Source organism: Pseudophryne corroboree, chromosome 4, assembly GCF_028390025.1.
Source record: "Pseudophryne corroboree isolate aPseCor3 chromosome 4, aPseCor3.hap2, whole genome shotgun sequence".
Lineage (NCBI taxonomy): Eukaryota > Metazoa > Chordata > Amphibia > Anura > Myobatrachidae > Pseudophryne > Pseudophryne corroboree.
Window position 1 is genome coordinate 809,962,141 of NC_086447.1, and position 24,976 is coordinate 809,987,116.

Sequence of the window (24,976 nt, forward strand, 5' to 3'; positions counted from 1 at the left end):
GGGTTTAGGGCTGGACCAAGAGGAAGCCCAGGGAGGTGATGGGACACAGCAGGTTGTCTCTTTAATGTTGTATCAAAGATTATCTGGCAGTTGGAAATTATAGTATTGTATTGCTGTTGATACACAGAAATACCCTGCAATTTCATACACGAGATCCCATCCATGCAGGTCCAGTCCAGGTATTGGAGCAAGCGCTCCCAGATATCAGGCCACACTTTTATAAAACTCGTTAGGGCAAGGGCTCAGGGCTCCCAATGCCAACAAGTGGCCAGGCGATAGAGGGCGGGCCAGTGGGTAAGAGACAGGGAGCCTGAGAATGTGTACATGCTGTTTGTGAACAGGTGCCTAATTAAGGTACCCATTGGAACTTGCTGTGAAAAGTCTGTTTACTACAGTATGCTGTGGAAGTAAACGGTCTGCATCTCTTTCATACAACTGTGTCAGCGTCGTGTCTGGTGGAAGGTCGCTTGTTACAGACAGACAGACCAACAATTTGGACCGGCACTCACATGATAAAATAAACCTTGTCCGGTGCCCTCACATATTGCAGCAGCAAAGTATAGAACAAGCAGTGTACGGCACTCGTAGCTAATGAACGACTGGACCACAAATGTAGACCAATGTTTCAATTATAAAATTTGTGGTCCAGTCGTTATTCTTTAGCTTCGAGTGCCACCTGTATTTGCAGGTTTCAAAAATGTAGTTTAGATGCAATACTAAAAATCAGTCTACTCTATCAATGACTGGTGTTTCTTAGTATATTACCTAGGTGACTGCAAACTAATGGATCTACAATACATATGGTGCGATTCTCATATGCTATTTGATATTTTTAGTTCAAATAGCATCGCGTCTAGTTCAAATCGCACAGTGTGTATTGTCCCTCGCGATGCGCGCTCCTGTCTAGTCAATATCTCAAGGCAAAATAGTATGTGCCAGCAGGTATTTTTGTACTACATCGCATATAGGGCCTGATTCAGACCTGATCACAACAGCAAATTTGTTCGCTAATGGGCAAAACCGTGTGTACTGCAGGTGGGGCAGATGTAACATGTGCAGAGAGTTAGATTTGGGTGGGTTATTTTGTTTCTGTGCAGGGTAAATACTGGCTGCTTTATTTTTACACTGCAATTTAGATTTCAGTTTTCACACCCCACCCAAATCTAACTCTCTCTGCACATGTTATATCTGCGCCCCCTGCAGTGCACATGGTTTTGCAGACTACCTAACAAATTTACTGCTGCGATCAGGTCTGAATTAACCCCATACTACATTGTAGTGTACTCAAAAATCAGATGTAGCTCAAAAAGCATGTAGTTCAAATAGCACCGAGTGTACACACCAAACCGCATAGCACACAATGGCTCAAATCGCACCATTAAGTCTACTGTGTACTGGGGTTTACTTTCCATTCCAGATTGATGGGGAAAAAAAAAAAAAAACAGCCTTATTCCTACTTTTTTTTTTGGACATGGAATTCTTTGAAAGGTCAAAGAACAGCTAGAGTGCTGGACATTTTTAAGCAAGAACAAACATGTCTCGTTTCAGAAGTATTATTTAGAAACAGATATGAATAGTACTGTGCTTCAATTTCAGCTTACCCACCTTGTGCATACAATGTAAGAACAGCCTGGATAGCAACATAAACACCTGAAAACTGGTAGGTCTCAAACATAACCTGTTAAAGGAAAAATATTGAACATAAATAAAAACATTTATGCTGTATGATATTTAGCGTACAGGACGTCATTATAAACGGAGTACAGGTACACTAAGGTCATAAAATGCTACTGAGAATATACATTTAGGAATAGAACACCCGAGAACATACACTTCACAGGAAAATGTACTTAAATATTAAAAAGTTCAATCACAAATTAAAAAGGCATAAGTCACCACAAACAACCTTGCTGCAACATAATTATTTCTCTTAATAAAGAAGTGAAGTCATTTACTCACAACGAAATTAAAACAAAGTATGTTCTATTAACTTATTTCCTTTTTTCATACATTGCTCATTTATTAAGGATTAATTTAAATATAGTTTCCTTTTACTTAGGGTTATTACCTTCATTTTAGATACAGGTGCAGTGGCCTGTACCTGGCAGTGTATTAATGCTTCAGTTATAGTTATAAAAATTCTAAAACGATAAATTTAAAAGTTTAAAAAAATAAAAATAAATTTGAAAAAAAGTTTCTCTTTAGCTACAGCAGTTATGCTTCTGTTTCAAAATCACTTTTGGGTGGAGGGTTAATTAAGTGGGAAGTTTAGATGAGATGTGCGGCTGCACACACTGCAGGTTATTAACAGAATAAAAAGAAAAAAAGAAAATAAAGTCAGGGTGTGGAAATGTTCCTGTGGCATCCAACAGGTGATCTCTACCTACAGATACAGATTAAAATAAGGCAAAGGTTCACAACCACACACTGCCTAAATTACATAAAACGGGTGTAGTACTGGGGACCGGCGGTCTCCTGACCGCCGGTCAGCTTACCGACGCCGGGATCCCGGCAGCATACAGACGCCGGGATCCCGGCGGGGAGGGGCGAGTGCAGCAAGCCCCTTGCGGGCTCGGTGGCGACCTGCGGTCGCCACGGGTTCTATTCCCACTCTATGGGTGTCGTGGACACCCACGAGTGGAAATAGTCCCTGTTGGTCGGCATGCCGACCATCGGGATAGTGAGCAGTCGGGCTCGTGGAGGAGGTCATGTGACTGTCGGTCAGCTGACCGGCGGTCACATGAATACCACCCCATAATACAATACTGTAAGTCACTAGGAAAATACACAAATGTGAAAGACACACAAATGGTGTAACAATACAAGGCATAACACCAACATACAGTCTCTATTAGATTAAAATGGGTTATGATCCCTGCTGATGGGTTAAGGGGGAGATCTACCGTTAAGAAGTAAAAGGCTGTCGGACACAGTTTTTAAAGCACCCTAACAATCCATTTTTTTTTGTAACAAAAAAAAACAAAACATTTATTTAAAAGTCAATTTTAAGAAAGGATCATTGTAACGCATTGTGCATACAGGTTATAAACACATGGCAGTGTGGTTTCATCCAATACGAGACCAAGTTACCTCAACAATTTTCTCTCTGTTTTTAGTTGGATTCATCGGTGGCTCTGTTAGGAGGATTTTACAGTCTTTGGTGTCTATGTTCAGTTTTTCAGGCCCAAATGTGTAGTCCCACAGGTGCTTCATGTCATCCCAATTCCGCACTATCCCATTTTCCATGGGGTAGTTCACTTCCAGCATTGACCGTAACTCGCTGGCTTCATCGCCAACCATAAGGTCCTGAAATGTACACACAGAGCTCACTTAGGGCCCGATTCAGATTTGTAAGTAAAGCAAAAAAAGTAACTGACTGTCTGGAAAAAACCATGCTGCGATGCAAATGGGAGCAAATAAAATATTTATTTTCTGTGCAGGGTACATACTGGCTGTTTTTGCATGTAGCCCACAAATGTTAGCTTTATTTTTACACTGCAATTTAGATTTCAGTTTGAACGCACACCACCCAAACTAAAACCTATCTGCACATGTTACATCTGCCCCACTGGCAGTACAACATAGTTTTGGCCTAGTTGCTTACAAATCAGAATCAGGCTCTTATTAGTCCATAGACAAACTTTGCCATTACAGTCAAGGTTTTAAGGATATCCTTGAGTGCAAATTAAGTAATGTGCTCAAGCGTGGGTATTCTTAAAACCTGGGAAACAAGGAGTTAAGAGAACTTTTTACAACGTTCGCAAAAATACAAAGTAAATTTTTCTATATGCTATCAAATATTAAGATCACCTGCACGGACTGCAAATATCACCTAGCCACGATGATTGGCGATATATACAAGCCGCCTATTCTTGGAGAAAGCTTGACCCTTATTCAGTCTTATCTAAGAATATCTTCAGGTGAACCTTTTGCATGCTTTTCTGACTGTTCCTACTACCAGAAATCTCTTAAAATACAATTGTATTTTAGAGCTCAGAAAGCAGAGCAACAAATATGATCAGTTATCTTTCAACTAGAATAATATAATTGATAATAATCCTAGTGATCAGTTTCTTTAGTCACACACGCTGATATTAGGTAATGGTTGGTTCTAAATCGGAGTGGGAGAAGGGAACATCTGACGTCACTAGGGGAGGACACACGTCCCCAGGGGGAGGAGCTACGGCCGAACAGGGTACCCGAAAAATAACCTTGCGGGCTCGCTCCGCTTGCCACCTGATTACTAAAGGTAATAGTTGGTGGCGTGGATAGTAGAGGAACTATTCCGCTGGCCTAGCTCCTCCCCTTGTGTCTTGGCTCCTCCCCCTTACGTAAAAGGTCCCTTAGGCCACTAGAATCTACCATTAGGTAATGGGCACACAATCTGTTAACGTGCATCTTAGTTAAAAGGCCTCCTGCAGTCAAGTGAGAGCCACCTTCTCTGTAGTATCCACAGTTATCTCAATCTACAGACGTACAAGAAAGCTATATTGGATTCTCAAAGGCTGCATTTAAGACTAGACATACAAAAGGAATTCACAATCAGTCAAAATGGTAGGTTAAATAACTCTCCAGCTCAACAGAAATTTTAAGCATTAAAATTTATGACTGATAAAATTTATTAGTCATATTAAGCCAGCTACACATCAGAATGACCAGCAATTGGGCCGATGGTCGAGGCGATTTGCCTTTGCCCCAGACCATGCCAGATTGCCGGTACACACCAGGAAGATTTAATAAATAACGGAACGATTACTGTTCAGTCCTTCATTAATATGCATGGTGCTGTATGAGATATCATCCGGCCGTATGTGACCCGCAAAAGTGCACAATTATGCCTACGCAGACGATAATCATGATTGGTCATTCCGAAATAGCAAATCGTGCAGATATCAGCCTGATGTGTAGCCAGTCTTATGCTGGGTACGTACACACTAATAGATATTTCTGCAGATCAGTTGATCTGCAGATATATCTATGGACGGACCGGGCAGTGTGTTGAGCATACACACTGCCGGATCTGTAGGGACCGCCCGCCCAGTTCAGCCATCAATCACCGCCGGATGCTGCAGCTTGTGTACAGGCGGTCGGCTGACCGTCCGTACACACACAGCGATGCGCCAATATATCGTTAGATATATTGGCCGCCGGCTGTGCTTCACGGCCGATAAGATATGTCTGAATGACTGCGTTAACACACAAATCGTTCGTACACACTGGCCGACGGACCCGCAATATATCGGCTGTTCAATAGAACTGCCTATATATTGGCCAGTGTGTACGCACCATTAGACCTCCAGTGGTGACATAATGATGAGGTCAGACAGTGCTCACTTAACAACCCAGTACAATAACATCCATATGAAACAATAAAACTTATCAATTGCACTCACACTGAACTGACCAAAGTTGATAAGTTGGCACAAGTTACAGCAAACGTTGCGTACGGTTGCAACATTCTAACTGATGTTCAAGTCTTTGCACCTGCTTTTGTACTATAGTATTTTATGGACAATTCATTATTTACATCAAACAGGATTTAGTTACAGTATAGCAGTATCCAATAACCTTTGGTTTTAAATTAGCACATGCTTCCGATAATTCTAACCACTGCAATAGTCCTGCAGAACAGGTTAGTGGAGAGAGAGCACAAGACCATACACGTTCCTAAAGACTGCAATAGCAGATTCTAGTTTCATATTCAGACAATTCAAGAAATGAAGTCATGCACACAGTGCACAAACATCTAAGAATCTACGAAAAACAAACCACTCAATGTCAAGCATTTATCACAAACTAAAAGAAATAAGCAGTTTTGGGGGTAAGTTGGACCCTGCTCCTAAAAAAAAACCACTCATAACATGCAGCCCTCACTGAATTACATGCAGCAATTCAAATTACAGTCATTTACTTGTTTGGTCCTTCTAGTAATTCCAGCAGAATGAGCACAGGGAATTCAGTCTTTCAAACAATACAACCGTGTACATTCCAGGACTAGAGAAACCTGGTGCTACAGGAATGCAGCGACATGACATTGCTAGCCTGGAGTGAAGCAGGAAACGTTTTCAATGTAAAGTCATGCTACCTACATACACAAGAGGGACACTATACTATCACAGTAACTTCCTGGGAGAAAGCTCCCACTTCAGGAACCTGCAAAACCACCGGAATAAGACAGGTGTTTGTTTTGGGTTATTAGTTGTGCTGTAGTCAGTGGGAACAATAGGCAGCTGATAAGACTGAAGTAATACACAGCATCGGTGGGTAAAGGGCCGCATGAAAGCTCCTGTAACCTTCAAAATGGCTGCTTATCACCTTTAATCTCAGTAATGGTGCCCATACACTTGAGATAAATCGGTACTAACCTTCGATTTCGACCGCATCTGTGAGAAATTGGGGGACTGTATGCACATTCTAGGTACCTTTCGACGCGATGCGAGGGCACGCTGGTCGAATCTCGCGTTTCAAGATATTATGTGCTGCACTTAATATTTATCGAATCGCAGTGTGATCGCATGCGTTTTTAAAACCACATGCTATATATTGCACTGCGATGTGCATCCGCCGAGAGCAGCCAGAAGCCACTCCCACTCGGCGGTGACATGCCCATCACGTGATTACCATGCGATATATTTTACGAGGCTAAGTGCTCCGGGTTTGGTTTGGACGCACAAAGCGGCTAAAGCAGTCAAAAGCTGCCGTTTTGGCGTATTTAAGTTCAGGTTTTGTGTGCTTTGGGTGTCCAAACTACGGACTTTTTCTAGCACTTCCAAAGGCTGCGAGAAAAATAGGTGTGTGTCCCGTGGGTAACGTGCATCTATGGGAGCAACAATTGAATGGCTCCGTTAGACGAACATTCCTTTAGAGGGCCAGCAGGTGGCGGCGCAACAATTAAATCGGCCCCAGTGTGGAAGAGGACCACAAGGCTATGATATCTATTTATGGCAGCCAAAGAAACATGTTAACTAACGTCTCTATACAATATTGTTTAACAGTCTATAGTTAAATAAACCTGTTACTACAATGTGTGCCAGGCCTTTTGTTGCCTATGAAAGCGTACAAAGATCATTATACGACCTGTTATTCTTCAAGGGCTGCCTGCATGTATTACACCACTGTATGAGAAACACTGATCTGGAATATTTTAAGGAAATGCTACTGCTATACATGTAGTCAAGGGGAGAGGATTGCCCAGGAGACACATGGGGAATAAAACAGTATTTCCATATTATAAAATAGATATAACTAGAAGCAAGCATATATTTTAAATATGTAAGAGAAACAAAAAAAAAATAAGATTTTACTCACCGGTAAATCTATTTCTCATAGTGCGTAGTGGATGCTGGGACTCCGCAAGGACCATGGGGATTAGCGGCTCCGCAGGAGACTGGGCACAACTAAAGAAATCTTTAGGACTACCTGGTGTGCACTGGCTCCTCCCACTAAGACCCTCCTCCTCCAGACCTCAGTTAGGATACTGTGCCCGGAAGAGCTGACACAATAAGGAAGGATTTTGAATCCCGGGTAAGACTCATACCAGCCACACCAATCACACCGTATAACTTGTGATACTATACCCAGTTAACAGTATGATAACAACTGAGCCTCTCAACAGATGGCTCAATAACCCTTTAGTTAGGCAATAACTATATACAAGTATTGCATACAATCCGCACTTGGGATGGGCGCCCAGCATCCACTACGGACTACGAGAAATAGATTTACCGGTGAGTAAATTCTTATTTTCTCTAACGTCCTAAGTGGATGCTGGGACTCCGTAAGGACCATGGGGATTATACCAAAGCTCCCAAACGGGCGGGAGAGTGCGGATGACTCTGCAGCACCGAATGAGCAAACTCTAGGTCCTCCTCAGCCAGGGTATCAAACTTGTAGACTCTTGCAAGAGTGTTTTAACCCGACCAAGTAACAGCTCTGCAAATTTGTAAAGCCGAGACCCCTCGGGCAACCGCCCAAGAAGAGCCCACTTTCCTTGTGGAATGGGCTTTCACAGATTTAGGGTGCGGCATTCCAGCCGCAGAATGTGCAAGTTGAATCGTGCTACAGATCCAGCGAGCAATAGTCTGCTTAGAAGCAGGAGCACCCAGCTTGTTGGGTGCATACAGGATAAATAGCGAGTCAGTTTTCCTGACTCCAGCCGTCCTGGAAACATATACTTTTCAGGGCCCTGACTACGTCCAGAAAACTTGGAATCCTCCAAGTCCCAAGTAGCCGCAGGCACCACAATAGGTTGGTTCACATGAAAAACTGATACCACCTTAGGAAGGAATTGGGAACGAGTCCTCAATTCCGCCTTATCCATATAGAATACAGATAAGGGCATTTGTATGACAAAGCCGCCAATTCTGATACACGCCTGGCCGACGCCACGGCCCACAGCATGACCACTTTCCACGTGAGGTATTGTAGCTCCACGGATTTAAGTGGCTCAACTCAATGCGACTTCAGGAAATCCAACACTACGTTGAGATCCCACGGTGCCACTGGAGGCACAAACGGGGGCTGACTATGCAGCACTCCCTTAACAAAAGTCTGAACTTCAGGCAGTGAAGCCAGTTCTATTTTGGAAGAAAATCGATAGAGCCGAAATCTGGACCTTAATGGAACCCAATTTTAGGCCCATAGTCACCTCTGACTTGTAGGAAGTGCAGAAAACGACCTAGCTGAAATTCCTCCGTTGGGGCCCTTCTGGCCTCACACCACGCAACATATTTTCGCCATATGCGGTGATAATGGTTTGCGGTCACCTCCTTCCTAGCTTTAATCAGCGTAGGGACGACTTCCTCCGGAATGCCCTTTTCCTTCAGGATCCGGCGTTCAACCGCCATGCCATCAAACGCAGCCGCGGTACATCTTGGAACAGACAGGCCCCCTGCTGCAGCAGGTCCTGTCTGAGCGGCAGAGGCCATGGGTCCTCTGAGATCATTTCTTGGAGTTCTGGGTACCAAGCTCTTCTTGGCCACCCGGACCAATGAGTATAGTTCTTACTCCTCTCCTCCTTATTATTCTCATTACCCTGGGTATGAGAGGCAGAGAAGGGAACACATATACCGACTGGTACACCCACGGTGTTACCAGAGCGTCTACAGCTATCGCCTGAAGGTCCCTTGACCTGGCGCAATATCTTTGTAGCTTTTTGTTGAGGCGGGACGCCATCCTGTCCACCTGTGGCCTTTCCCCACGGTGTACAATCATTTGGAAGACTTCTGGATGAAGTACCCCCTCTCTCGGGTGGAGGTCGTGTCTGCTGAGAAAGTTCTCAGTTGTCCACTCCGGGAATGAACACTGCTGACAGTGCTAACACATGATTTTCCGCCCATCTGAGAATCCTTGTGGCTTCTGCCATCGCCATCCTGCTTCTTGTGCCGCCCTGTCGGTTTACATGAGCGACCGCCGTGATGTTGTCTGACTGGATCAGCACCGGCCGGTGTTGAAGCAGGGGTCTAGCCTGACTTAGGGCATTGTAAATGGCCCAAAGTTCCAGAACATTTATGTGTAGGGAAGTCTCCTGACTTTTCCATAGGCCTTGGAAGTTTCTTCCCTGTGTGACTGCCCCCCAGCCTTGAAGGCTGGCATCCGTGGTCACCAGGACCCAGTCCTGTATGCCGAATCTGCGGCCCCCTAGAAGATGTGCAGTCACCACCACAGCGACACCCTGGCCCTTGGAGACAGGGTTATCCGCCGATGCATCTGAGAATGCGACCCGGGCCACTTGTCCAACAGATCCCACTGGAAGATCCTTGCATGGGACTTGGCGAATGGAAATTCTTCGTAAGAAGCTACCATCTTTCCCAAGGCTCGCGTGCATAGATGCACCGATACCTGTATTTGTATTAGGAGGTCTCCGTCTAGAGACGCCAACTCCTTGGACTTCTCCTCCGGGAGAAACCCTTTTTATCCTGTTCTGTGTCCAGAACCATACCCAGGAACAGTAGACGCGTCGTAGGAACCAGCAGTGACTTTGGAATATTCAGAATCCAGCCGTGCTGTTGTAGCACTTCCCGAGATAGTGCTACTCCGATGAACAACTGCTCCCTGGACCTCGCCTTTATAAGGAGATCGTCCAAGTACAGGATAAGTACTTCGGCCATTACCTTGGTAAATACCCTCGGTGCCGGGGACAGACCAACGGCAACGTCTGGAATTGGTAATGACAATCCTGTACCACAATTTTGAGGTACACCTGGTGACGAGGGTAAATAGGGACATGCAGGTAAGTATCCTTGATGTCCAGTGATACCCTGAATTTTTCCAGGCTTGCAATAATCGCCCTGAGCGATTCCATTTTGAACTTGAACCTTCGTATATAAGTGTTCAAGGATTTCAATTTTAGAATGGGTCTCACCGAACCGTCTGGTTTCGGTACCACAACATTTTGGAATAGTAACCCCGGCCTTGTTGAAAGAGGGGTACCTTGATTTCACCTGCTGGAAGTACAGCTTGTGAATTGCCGCCAGTACTACCTTTCTCCGAGGGCAGCAGGCAAGGCTGATGTGAGGCAACGGCGAGGGGGAGTCGTCTCGAACTCCAGCCTGTATCCCTGTGATACTACTTGCAGAACCTAGGGATCCACCTGTGGGCAAGCCCACTGATCCCTGCAGTTCCCGAGACGCGCCCCCACCGCACTTGTCTCCACCTGTGGAGCCCCAGCGTCATGCGGTGGACTCAGAGGAAGCGAGGGAAGATATTTGATCCTGGAACTGGCTGACTGGTGCAGCTTTTTCCTTCTTCCCTTGTCTCTGCGCAGAAAGGAAGCACCTTTGACCCGCTTGCTTTTCTGAAGCCGAAAGGACTGTACCTGAAAATACGGTGCTTTCTTTAGGCTTTTGTGAGGAAACCTGAGGTAAATTTTTTTCTTCCCAGCTGTTGCTGTGGATACGAGGTCCCAGAGACCATCCCCAAACAATTCCTCACCCTTATAAGGCAGAATCCCATGTGCCTTTTAAATGCAGCATCACTTGTCCACTGCCGGGTTTCTACTACCCTCCTGGCAGAATGGACATTGCATTAATTCTGGATGCCAGCCGGCAAATATCCCTCTGTGCATCCTTTATATATAAGACAGCGTCTTAAATATGCTCAATGTTAGCAAATATTATTATCCCTGTCTTAGCGTATTAATATTATCTGACAGGGTGTCAGACCACGCTGCAGCAGCACTATTTATGCTGAGGCAATTGCAGGTTTCAGTATATAACCGGAGTGTGTAAATACAGACTTCAGGATCGCCTCCTGCTTTTTATCAGCAGGTTCCTTCAAGGTGGCCGTATCCTAAGACGGCAGTGCCACCTTTTTACAAACGTGTGAGCGCCTTATCCACCCTAAGGGATATCCCCCAACGTGACCTATCCTCTGGCGGGAAAGGGTACGCCATCAGTAACTTTTTAGAAATAACCAGTTTCTTATCGGGGGAAACCACGCTTCTTTACACACTTCATTCATTCATCTGATGGGGGAACAAAACAGTGGCTGTTTTTTCTCCCCAAAAATAAAAGCCCTTTTATGTGGTACTTGGGTTTATGTCAGAAAATGCGTAACACATTTTTCATTGCCGAGATCATGTAACGGATGTTCCTAGTGGATTGTGTATATGTCTCAACCTCGCCGACACTGGAGTCAGACTCCGTGTCGACATCTGTGTCTGCCATCTGAGGTAACGGGCGTTGTTTTGAGCCCCTGATGGCCTTTGAGACGCCTGGGCAGACGCGGGCTGAGAAGCCGGCTGTCCCACAGCTGTTACGTCATCCAGCCTTTTATGTAAGGAGTTGACACTGTCGGTTAATACCTTCCACCTATCCATCCACTCTGGTGTCGGCCCCACAGGGGGCGACATCCCATTTATCGGCCTCTGCTCCGCCTCCACGTAACCTTCCTCATCCAACATGTCGACACAGCCGTATCGACACACCGCACACACACAGGGAATGCTCTGACTGAGGACAGGACCCCACAAAGTCCTTTGGGGAGACCGAGAGAGAGTATGCCAGCACACACCAGAGCGCTATATAATGCAGGGATTAACACTATAACTGAGTGATTTTTCCCCAAATAGCTGCTTGTATACATATATTGCGCCTAAATTTAGTGCTCCCCCTCTCTTTTTAACCCTTTGAGCCTGAAAACTACAGGGGAGAGCCTGGGGAGCTGTCTTCCAGCTGTACTGTGAAGCGAAAATGGCGCCAGTGTGCTGAGGGAGAAGCCCTGCCCCCTTTTCGGCGGACTTTCTCCCGCTTTTTCTGTGATCCTGGCAGGGGTAATTTTACATCTATATAGCCTCTGGGACTATATATGATTTATATTTTGCCAGCCAAGGTGTTATTTATTGCCCTCAGGGCGCCCCCCCCAGCGCCCTGCACCCATCAGTGACCGAAGTGTGAGGTGTACATGAGGAGCAATGGCGCACAGCTGCAGTGCTGTGCGCTACCTTGGTGAAGACCGAAGTCTTCTGCCGCCGATTTTCCGGACCTTCTTCGTGCTTCTGGCTCTGTAAGGGGGACGGCGGCGCGGCTCCGGGAACGAACACCAAGGTTGGGTCCTGCGGTCGATCCCTCTGGAGCTAATGGTGTCCAGTAGCCTAAGAAGCCCAAACTACCACCTGTTAGGTAGGTTCGCTTCTTCTCCCCTTCTCCCTCGCTGCAGTGAGTCTGTTGCCAGCAGATCTCACTGAAAATAAAAAACCTAAATATACTTTCTTTCTAGGTGCTCAGAAGAGCCCCTAGTGTGCATCCAGCTCAGCCGGGCACAGAAATCTAACTGAGGTCTGGAGGAGGGTCTTAGTGGGAGGAGCCAGTGCACACCAGGTAGTCCTAAAGCTTTCTTTAGTTGTGCCCAGTCTCCTGCGGAGCCGCTAATCCCCATGGTCCTTACGGAGTCCCAGCATCCACTTAGGACGTTAGAGAAATACCCATTAAAATTAAGAAGCCAGGAGCATATATGGGACATAAAATAAAAAAATCAAACAATTTAAAACATGAAATTAAGATCTAGTTTTAAAATGTACAGGCACACTAGGAGAGAGGGGTGGTAGTTGATCAAATAAACTGTCCAGGAGAAAAGTTTTGGTTATTTATTTTTAATAAGAAACTTTTGGCCGCCCCCATAATGGCGCGCGTCACCCGTTCTTAAATCAAGTTAATTATACTGGAAGGGGTAGGACAGTGTGCCTTTTGCCATAAACAAGGATTTATGTTGCCACCCCCCCCCCCTGCGCCCTGCAGTTGTCAGCAGTGTGTGTGTTTGAGCTGTGAGGAAGAAGCTCCGGCCCCTTAATGGCGCGCTTCCTTCCCGCAATTTTCAACAAATATTGATACTGGTGGGGGTTAGGACAGTGCCTTGGCACTAATGTCCCCTCTTGCCAGTGTCAAAATGAGGATTTATATGCTGCCCAGGGTGCCAACACCCCCGCTCCCCCTGCACCCTGTAGTGCCTTGTGTAGTGGGAGCATGGCACGCAGCATGCGATCGCTGTGCGGTACCTCAGAATGCCGTCACTGAAGTCTTCTGATCTTCTGCTCACTTGTCTTCTGACTTCTGGCAATGCAAGGGGGGTGACGGCGGGCTCTGGGAACGAGCATCTAGGTGTACCTAGCGATCAGACCCTCAGGAGCCAATGGTGTCCTGTAGCCAAAGAAGCAGAGCCTTTAAACTCACAGAAGTAGGTCTGACTTCTCTCCCCTAAGTCCCACGAAGCAGGGAGACTGTTGCCAGCAGTTCTCCCTGAAAATAAAAAACCTAACACAAGTCTTTCAGAGAAACTCAGTAGAGCTCCTCAGAGTGCATCCAGTTTCACTGGGCACACATTCTAAACTGGAATCTGAAGGAGGGGCATAGAGGGAGGAGCCAGGTCACACCATTTGAAAGTCTTAAAGTGCCCATGTCTCCTGCGGATCCCGTCTATACCCCATGTTTCTTGAAGTGACCCCAGCATCCTCTAGGACGTATGAAAAAACAATTCTGATACTCTAGGGCATAGGTTCTCAAACTCGGTCCTCAGGACCCCACACAGTGCATGTTTTGCAGGTAACCCAGCAAGTGCACAGATGTATTAATTACTCACTGACACATTTTAAAAGGTCCACAGGTGGAACTAATTATTTCACTTGCGATTCTGTGAGGAACCCTGCAAAACATGCACTGTGTGGGGTCCTGAGGACCGAGTTTGAGAACCTGTGCTCTAGGGCTCAATAATTCAAAAAAAGATTCGGAATCACCAACTTGGGGTATATTAAGGGCCTAAAGTACACTCCTTATGAAGTCCAGGAATATTCGGTGAACCAAAGGGGAGTGTATATCACGATCACTCTTCGGTGACCCAAGGACTATTTTATGAGAACAATAGCTTTGTAGTAGGATTGCACAATATTTATTACTTGTGTGTACAACTGTTGTAGAAAAGCCAGAAACTGTAAAAACTATAACGCTGCATATCGACTGCTTCATATAACTGAGTAAAGCCTGCAATTCATTATTTTCTTCCTCTTTAAAATGTTCTTTCTTCCCTCTTGTTCCTCTAATTTTCCATGTCAGCTCCTGGCTCATTATTAAATCAGAGACTAATCTGTCAGATTTTATTTTTGCAGTTAAAAAGAAAAAAGAAAAAAACAAAAAAAAAGCCAATGCACAGGTCTCGTGATGTTATGGAAAACACATGGTCTATTACCCAGTGTTTCACATGCTGTGACAAATAACAATGGGGTAGATGTATTAATCCTACCTTAAAGATCGTCGTGTGGTCTGGCACTTCACCACATTATCGTGGTGATAGGACTTCAATGATCACCATAATGTATGAACCACCCCTCTTGATGTTATAGCGAAGTGTTAGGTAACAGTTGAGGTGATGCAGTCCTTGCAGGTTTATCAGTGTTCGTTGCTGCATTGCGCCTGCACTGTAAGTTACCTACCCAGCAGGCCGCGCCTGTATTCCTAAGCATGCGCGCTTAAAGGGGAAAGATGCCGTAGCTGAAGTGCAGAGGGGGTGGGCACACAAGTTTGCAGAGACCACAGGATAGTACCTAGGCGGGCGCAATTCTGAGGCGGCCGGGACGTGAACTTAGGCGGCTCCTATGGTTGTGGGATTTGTTTGAGGCTGTGGGTTCCATGTAGCTGCGGAAATTTGAGGCAGCTGGGGAACTCGTTCCCGTCAGAAAGGATGAGGTTGAATAACAAAACTTTACTGCACCATAAATTTTTTTTAATTAAAATAGGATTTTAATTACCTACCGGTAAATCCTTTTCTCGTAGTCCGTAGAGGATGCTGGGGTCCACATTAGTACCACGGGGAGTAGACGGATCCACTAGGAGCCACTGGCACTTTAAGAGCTTGAGAGGGCAGACTGGCTCCTCCTTCTATGCCCCTCCTACCAGATTCAGTCTAGAAACTATGCCCGAGGAGATGGACAACTTCGAGAGAAGGATTTTATACAGATAGTGGCGAGATTCATACCAGCTCACACACAAGGAAAACCAAGCTAACCAGCTTGAAACCTCAGCAGCGGCTGAACAATATTACTTACCAAGTAACAAAACAGTACTTAACCAAGAACTAAGCAGAACTGAACTAACCACTGCAGTATCACGAAGCGCTGGGCGGGCGCCCAGCATCCTCTACGGACTACGAGAAAAGGATTTACCGGTAAGTAATTAAAACTCTATTTTATCTTATATCCTAGAGGATGCTGGGGTCCACATTAGTACCATGGGGATGTACCAAAACTCCCAGAACGGGAGGGTGAGTGCGGAGGCTCCTGCAGAACTGATTGACCAAACTTCAGGTCCTCAGCGGCCAAAGTATCAAACTTGTAGAACCTTGCAAACGTGTTCAACTCAGACCAAGGAGCCGCTCAGCAAAGCTGTAAAGCCGAGACATCCTGGGCAGCCGCCCAGGAAGAACCCACCTTACGAGTAGAGTGGGCCTTAAAAGACTTCGGACATGGCAATCGTGCCGTAGAATACAGATGCTGAATAGTGAACCTGATCCAGCAAGAGATCGTCTGCTTAGAAGCAGGACACCCAAGTTTCTTGGGATCATACAGGACAAACAGAGTCCGATTTTCTGTGACGAGCAGTCCTCTTCACATAGATTTTCAGAGCCCTTACAACATCCAAGAACTGTAATGAAAATGAGGAGTCAGTAGCAACTGGCACAACAATAAGGTGGTTGATATGAAATGCTGACACAATATTCGGAAGGAACTGCCGACGTATCCGGAGCTCAACTCTTATCTTCATGGAAGATCAATTAGGGGCTCTTACAAGACAAAGCCCCCAGCTCAGACACACGTCTAGCAGAAGCTAAGGCAAACAAAGTAACAGCCTTCCACGTAAGAAATTTGACCTCAACCTCCGGTAGAGGATCGAACCAATCCGACTGGAGAAACTGTAACACCACATTAAGATCCCAGGGCGCCGTAGGCAGCACAAAGGGAGGCTGGATGTGCAGAACCCCTTTCAGAAAAGTCTGAACCTCAGGGAGGGAAGCCAACTGTTTCAGGAAGAGAAATGGATACGGCTGAAATCTGGACATTTACAGATCCCAACCTCAGGCCCCTATCCACACCTGCTTGCAGGAAGAGTTGAAACTCCACCGTAGGCGTAGGAAACTTCTTGGACTCACACCAAGAAACATATTTTTTTCCCAAATACAATGGTTTAGACGTTACTCCTTTCCTAGCCTGCATCAGGGTAGGAATAACCTTGTTCGGAATGCCCTTCCGAGCTAATATCTGGCGTTCAAACTCCATGCTGTCAAACGTAGCCTTGGTAAGTCTTGATAAGCGAAAGGCCCCTGCTGCAGCATGTCCTCCCGAAGAGGAAGAGGTCTCAACTCTTCTAGCAGTAGATCCATAAGAACCGCATAACAAGGTCTTCTTGACCAGTGGAAGTGGAGGAAACACGTACACCGACTGGAACACCCACAGAGTCACTAAGGCGTCCACCACCACGGCTTGCGGGTCCCTCAACCTGGAATAATACCGCTGAAGCTTCTTGTTGAGACGAGAGGCCATCATGTCTATTTGAGGTACACGCCAAAGATCTGTTACCTCCGTGAACACCTCCGGATGGTATCCCCACTCTCCTGGATGGAGATCATGTCTTCTGAGGAAGTCCGCTTCCCAGTTGCCTACTCCCGGAAATTAAGATTGCCGACATCACCAACGCGTGTTTTTCTGACCAGAGGATGATTCTTGTTACTTCTGACATTGTAGCTCTGCTCTTCGTTCCGCCCTGTCGGTTTATGTAAGCCACTGTCGTTACATTGTCCGACTGCACTTGAATGGCTCAATCTCGCAGAAGATGGGCCGCTTGGAGAAGACCGTTGTAGACGGCTTAGTTCCAAAATGTTTATGGAAGACTGGATTCCAGGCTTGACCACCTTCCTTGGAAGGTTACCCCCTGCGTGACTGAGCCCCAGCACCGGAGACTCGCATCCGTGGTTAGAAGGATCCTATCCTGAATCCCGAACCTACGGCCCTCCAGAAGGTGAGGTAGTTGTAGCCACCAGGGGAGTGAAATCCTGGCTTTTGGCGCCAGACGTATTCTCTGGTGCATATGTAGATGAGATCCCGACCACTTGTCCAGGAGATCCAGTTGGAAGGGCCGAACATGAAACCTTCCGTACTGTAGAGCCTCTAAAGAGGCCACTATCTTCCCCAGAAGGCGAATGCACTGATGAACCGAAAGCCGGGCTGGCTTCAGGACCATTGTTTGCATCACCAATGCTTTCTCCTCCGGGAGAAACACCCTCTGCACTTTCGTGTCGAGGATCATTCCCAGAAAAGACAACCTCCTGGTAGGCTCCAAATGTGATTTTGGAAGGTTCAGTTCAGGATCCAACCGTGTTCCCCGAGATGAGTCGTGAGAACAATGGACTGCAACAACTCCCTGGACGATGCCTTTATCAGCAAGTCGTTAAGATATGGGATTATGTTCACCCCTTATCTGCAGAGGAGAACCATCATCTCTGCCATCACCTTGGTGAACACCCTCGGTGCTGTGGAGAGGCCGAATGACAGTGCCTGAAATCGATAGTGACTGTCCAACAGTGCAAATCTGTGATAAGCCTGGTGAGGAAGCCAAATTGGAATGTGGAGGTACGCATCCATGATATCCAGGGATACCAGAAATTCTCCCTCCTCCAGACCTGAAATCACTGCTCTGAGAGACTCCATTTTGAATTTGAACACCCTCCGGTAAGGGTTCAACGATTTCAAATACAAAATTGGTCTGACTGAACCATCCGGTTACGGCACCACTAAAAGGTTTGAATAATAACCTTTGTTTCGCATATGAGGTGGAATTGGGACAATGACTAGTGATTTTTCCAATTTTAGGATGGCTTCCTGTAGGATAGACCTGTGTCAGCAAAGCTGGCAAGCCTGATTTGAAGAATCGGTGAGGCGGGAGTTCTTGAAACTCCTGTCTGTACCCCCTGGGACATGATATCCTGTACCCAGGGATCCAGGCCGGACGACACCCAGACGTGGCTGAAACGTCCGAGTCTCGCACGCACCAGCCCGTCCTCCAGGCTTTGAGGTACACAGTCATGCTGAGAATTTTGAGGAACCAGAAGTAGGTCTCTGGTCCTGGGAGCCTGCGGGTGCAGGCTTTTTGGATTTTGCCCGGCCACCTCTAAAGAAAGTGGTAGGAGGCTTGGACATTTTTACCTTAGCGGTCCGAAAGGACTGCAGCACAGCTGAAGAAAATGGATTCTTCGTAGAAGGTGTAGCAGAGGGAAGGAAAGGTGACTTACCCGCGGTTACCGTGGAAATACAAGCATCCAACGCTTTCCCAAATAGAGCCTGACCTGTGTAGGGAAGGTTCTCCATACTTCTCCTGGATTCCGCGTCTGCAGACGATCGGCGTAGACCGAGTCCCCTGCGGGCTGAGACCGACATGGAAGATATCCGTGCAGTCAGCGTCCCCAGGTCCTTCATGGATTCCACCATGAACCCCGCAGAATCCTGTATTAATATTTAACACATCTCTAATGGCCTTAGTAAGGGATGCCGCCCCCCTCAGAACCTCCCCATCACCGTCTGCAGTATCAGAATCTGTATCATCTTGCATGATTTGGGCAAGTGCACGTTTCTGTGGGAACATGCTAGGAGATTTTGCAGGAATAGGGACAGAGCCTTACCAAACTGCCATAGACTTCTTCAACACCTGAGTTTCAGTCTCAGTATTAGCTTCAACAATGGGGATCTGAGACAAAGCATTACAATCCTGTGTACATGGAATGGATCCCTCCTGAGAGGAAACATCTTCTGCAGCATATGACATGGCTATGTGAGATAGTAACACCCACATACACAGGGAAATGTCAAACAGTTTCCCCAAGTATGCCACAGAGAGACACAGAGAATGGAGCCAATCCACACACAGCGCTTTTTAAAGGTAGAACTAATAACATTACCAGTGCTGTCTGTGTACCTTAATAGGCTACACAGACTTTACCCAGACACCCCCCTCCCCCCCTTTCCTCTTCAACAACCCCCTGGTACCGTACAAAGCAGCTGGAGTTGACCTGGAGGGACAGCTCTCCTAGTCAGCGCTTCTGCAGGCAGGAAAATGGCGCTGAACGCTGCTGGGTCCGCTATGAGAAGCTCCGCGCCCCTTTCATGGCGCTGTCTTCCCGCTCTTCTGAAGATTATACTGGCCTGAGGAATTGTGCTGGCAGCGATCCTGGGTCCCTGCCAGGCTTGCTGGACAGTGTAGGCGCTGGCTCAGGGCGCCCCTCACAGCGCCGCACCACGTACCGCTGAGCTCCAGAGCGCTCCATACCCTGTTGCTGCCATCTTCACACCGGCACCCCGCTTGCCAGAGGGGGGGAGGCGGTGACTAACTCGCCACTGATTTTCTGACCCGTCTATACCCCATGGTACCAATGTGGACCACAGCATCCTCTAGGATGTAAGAGGAAAAAATAAGATTTTAAACCTACCGGTAAATCTTTTTCTCGTAGTCCGTAGAGGATGCTGGGGACTCCGTAAGGACCATGGGATAGACGGGCTCCGCAGGAGACATGGGCACTTTAAGAAAGACTTTGGCTCTGGGTGTGCACTGGCTCCTCCCTCTATGCCCCTCCTCCAGACCTCAGTTAGAGAAACTGTGCCCAGAGGAGACGCACAGTACGAGGAATGGATTTTTGTTAATCCAAGGGCAAGATTCATACCAGCCACACCAATCACACCGTATAACTTATGATATACTATCTAGTTAACAGTATGAAAAAACAACATATCATCGGTCCAAAACCGATGAAACTATAAAATAACCCTTATGTAAGCAATAACTATATACAAGTCTTGCAGAAGTAGTCCGCACTTGGGACGGGCGCCCAGCATCCTCTACGGACTACGAGAAAAAGATTTATACGGTAGGTTTAAAATCTTATTTTCTCTAACGTCCTAGAGGATGCTGGGGACTCCGTAAGGACCATGGGGATTATACCAAAGCTCCCAAATGGGCGGGAGAGTGCGGATGACTCTGCAGCACCGATTGAGCAAATAGGAGGTCATCCTCAGCCAGGGTATCAAACTTAAAGAACTTTGCAAAGGTGTTTGACCCCGACCAAGTAGCAGCTCGGCACAGCTGTAGTGCCGAGACCCCTCGGGCAGCCGCCCAAGACGAGCCCACCTTCCTAGTGTAATGGGCCTTAACCGATTTCGGTAACGGCAATCCTGCCGTAGAAAGCGCCTGCTGAATCGTGTTACAGATCCAGCGAGCAATAGTCTGCTTTGAAGCAGGGCCGCCAACCTTGTTGGCTGCATACAGGACAAACAGTGCTTCTGCTTTTCTGATCCTAGCCGTTCTGGCAACGTACATTTTCAAAGCCCTGACCACATCCAGGGACTCGGAATCCTCCAAGTCACATGTAGCCACAGGCACGACAATAGGTTGGTTCATATGAAAGGATGAGACCACCTTAGGTAGGAATTGAGGACGGGTCCGCAATTCCGCTCTATCCATATGGAAAACCAGATAGGGGCTTTCATGTGATAAAGCCGCCAATTCCGAAACTCGCCTAGCCGAAGCCAAGGCTAAACTTGACCACCTTCCAAGTGAGATATTTCAACTCCACTGTTTTAAGTGGTTCAAACCAATGTGACTTAAGGAAACAACACCACGTTAAGGTCCCAAGGCGCCACCGGAGGAACAAAGGGAGGCTGAATATGCAGCACTCCCTTCACAAAAGTCTGTACTTCAGGTTAAGAGGCCAATTCCTTTTGAAAGAAAATGGATAAGGCCGAAATCTGAACTTTAATGGAGCCTAAGTTTAGGCCCAAATTCACTCCAGTTTGTAGGAAGTGAAGAACGGCCTAGATGGAATTCTTCCGTAGGAGCATTCCTGGCCTCACACCAAGAAACATATTTTCGCCATATTCGGTGATAATGTTTAGATGTCACGTCCTTCCTAGCCTTTATTAGCGTAGGAATAACCTCATCCGGAATACCTTTTTCCGCTAGGATCCAGCGTTCAACCGCCATGCCGTCAAACGCAGCTGCGGTAAGTCTTGGAACAGACAGGGACCTTGTTGTAACAGGTCCTGCCTTGGAAGAAGAGGCCACGGATCTTCTGTGAGCATTTCCTGCAGATCCAGATACCAGGTCCTTCGTGGCCAATCCGGAACAATGAGTATTGTTCTCACTCCTCTTTTTCTTATTATCCTCAACACCTTGGGTATGAGAGGAAGAGGAGGAAACACATAGACCGACTGGAACACCCACGGTGTCACTAGGGCGTCCACAGCTACCGCCTGAGGGTCTCTTGACTTGGCGCAATACCTTAGTAGCTTTTTGTTGAGACGGGACGCCATCATGTCTATTTGGGGCAGTCCCCACCGACTTGCAATCTGCGCAAAGACTTATTGATGAAGTCCCCACTCTCCCGGATGCAGGTCATGTCTGCTGAGGAAGTCTGCTTCCCAGTTGTCCACTCCCGGAATGAACACTGCTGACAGAGCGCTTACATGATTCTCTGCCCAGCGAAGAATTCTGGTGGCTTCCGCCATTGCCACTCTGCTCCTTGTGCCGCCTTGGCGGTTTACATAAGCTACTGCGGTGACGTTGTCTGACTGGATCAGAACTGGTTGATCGCAAAGTAAGATCTCCACTTGACGTAGGGCGTTGTATATGGCCCTTAGTTCCAGGATGTTGATGTGAAGACAAGACTCTTGACTTGACCAAAAGCCTTGGAAATTTCTTCCCTGTGTGACTGCTCCCCAACCTCGGAGGCTCGCGTCCGTAGTCACCAGGATCCAGTCCTGAATGCCAAACCGGCGGCCCTCTAGAAGGTGAGCACTTTCCAGCCACCACAGTAGAGATATTCTAGCCCTGGGGGACAGGGTGATCCGCTGATGCATTTGCAGATGTGACCCGGACCATTTGTCCAATAGGTCCCATTGGAAGGTCATTGCATGAAATCTGCCGTAGGGAATGGCTTCGTATGTCGCCACCATTTTTCCCAGGACTTGAGTGCAATGACGTATTGACACTTTTTTTTGGCTTCAACAGGTTCATGACTAGAGTCATGAGTTCCTGCGCTTTTTCTGTCGGAAGAAAAACCCTCTTCTGGTCTGTGTCCAGAATCATGCCCAAGAAGGGCAGACGAGTTGTAGGATTCAGCTGCGACTTTGGAATATTGATAATCCAGCCGTGTCGCTGTAACACATTCAGTGAAAGTGATACGCTGTTCAGCAACTTCTCCCGTGATCTCGCTTTTATGAGATCGTCCAAGTATGGGATAATTGTGACACCCTGTTTGCGCAGGAGCACCATCATTTCCGCCATTACCTTGGTGAAAATTCTCGGGGCCGTGAAAAGCCCAAACGGCAACATCTGAAATTGGTAATGACAATCCTGTACCGCAAATCTCAGGTACGCCTGATGAGGAGGATATATGGGAACATGCAGGTATGCATCCTTCATGTCCAGAGATACCATAAAATCTCCCCCTTCCAGGCTGGCGATGACCGCGCTGAGCGATTCCATCTTGAACTTGAACCGTTTTAAGTAAAGGTTCAGGGATTTTAAATTCAAAATGGGTCTGACCGAACCGTCCGGTTTCAGGACCACAAACAGAGTTGAGTAGTACCCCTTCCCTCTTTGAAGTAGGGGAACCTCTACCACCACTTGTTGAAGATACAATTTGCGAATCGTATGTAACACTATCTCCCTTTCCAGGGGGGAAGTCGGTAGGGCCGATTTGAAAAACCGGCGAGGAGGCACCTCTTCGAATTCCAGCTTGTAACCCTGGGAAACAATTTCTATTGCCCAGGGATCCACCTGTGAGTGAACCCAGATGTGGCTGAACAGTTGAAGACGTGCCCCCACTGGAACGGACTCCCTCAGGGGAGCCCCAGCGTCATGCGGTGGATTTTGCAGAGGCCGGGGAGGACTTCTGTTCCTGGGAACTAGCTGTGTTGTGCAGCTTTTTCCCTCTGCCCTTACCTCTGGCAAGAAAGGACGATCCACGTATTCTCTTGCTTTTATTGGAACGAAAGGACTGCATTTGATAATGAGGCGCTTTCTTAGATTGTGAGAGAATATATGGCAAAAAAATTTGATCCTGGAACCCAGTAAACTAATGTCTCTTTGAGCATCCCTCATATATAAGACAGCATCTTTTATATGCCCTAGGGTCATTAAAATGGTATCCTTATCAAGGGTCTCAATATCCGCTGATAAAGGAATCTGTCCATGCTGCTACAGCACTACAAACCCAGGCCGACGCAATAGCCGGTCTGAGTAACGTACCAGAAGGTGTGTAAATGGACTTCAAGGTAACCTCCTGCTTGCGGTCAGCAGGATCCTTGAGAGTAGCCGTATCTTGGAATGGAAGCGCTATCTTTTTTGATAAGCGCGTCAAAGCTTTGTCTACCCTAGGGGAGGATTCCCACCGGATTCTGTCCTGCGACGGGAAAGGATACGCTATTAGAATCCTTTTGGGAATCTGCAGTTTTTTGTCTGGAGTTTCCCACGCTTTTTCGCATAATTCGTTCAGCTCATGTGAGGAGGGAAAGGTGACCTCAGGTTTCTTTCCCTTATACATGTGTACCCTCGTGTCAGGGACAGGGGGTTCCTCAGTGATATGCAAAACATCTTTTATTGCGATAATCATATAGAATACATTTAGCCACCCTTGGCTGTAATTTTGCATCATCGTAGTCGACACTGGAGTCTGAATCCGTGTCGGTATTTGTGTCAACTATTTGGGATAGTGGGCGCTTCTGAGACCGCGAAGGTCCAGGCGACATTGGGACAGGCATGGGTTGACTCCCTGACTGTACCCCAGCCTCAGCTTTGTCTAATCTTTTGCGCAATAAATTAACATTAGCACTTAAAACATTCCACATATCCATCCAGTCAGGTGTCGGCACTGCCGACGGAGACCTAACATTCATACACTCCCCCTCCTCCTTAGGTGAGCCTTCAATCTCAGACATGTTGACACACGCGTACCGACACACCACACACACACAGGGAAGCTCTTTTCTGAAGACAGGTTCCCCACCAGGCCCTTTGGAGAGACAGAGAGAGAGTATGCCAGCACACCCCCCAGCGCTATATGACCCAGGAAAAAACACAGTATGTTTACCCAGTAGCGCTTTTGTTATGTATATGCGCCAATTATGTGCCCCCCCTCTACTTTAAAACCCTTCTTTCACCGTGTGTTAAGCAGGGGAGAGTCCGGGGAGCATCCTCTCAGCGGTGCTGTGGAGAAAAATGGCGCTGGTGAGTGCTGAGGGAGAAGCCCCGCCCCCTCGGCGGCAGGCTTCTGTCCCACTCAAATTTCTCAACAACATGGCGGGGGCTCTTTATATACATGTACAGTGCCCAGCTGTACAATATATATATATATATATATATATATATATATATATATATATATATATATATATATATATATATATATATATGTACTCACCGGTAATTCTATTTCTCGTAGTCCGTAGTGG

At 46.9% G+C, this 24,976-nt stretch overlaps 1 protein-coding gene across 3 annotated transcripts in view; it reads right to left on the bottom strand.

The window, feature by feature from the left end:
* ACTR2 (actin related protein 2) overlaps nt 1-24,976 on the bottom strand; it is a 143,917-nt gene that overhangs the window by 30,667 nt on the left and 88,274 nt on the right. For all 3 annotated transcript variants that reach the window (XM_063918416.1, XM_063918415.1, XM_063918418.1), the window contains 2 exons: nt 3,091-3,306; nt 1,606-1,678 (listed from right to left, as the gene is read on the bottom strand). In XM_063918416.1, coding sequence (XP_063774486.1) covers nt 1,606-1,678; nt 3,091-3,306 — 289 coding nt within the window. The remainder of the gene's footprint in view (nt 1-1,605; nt 1,679-3,090; nt 3,307-24,976) is intronic.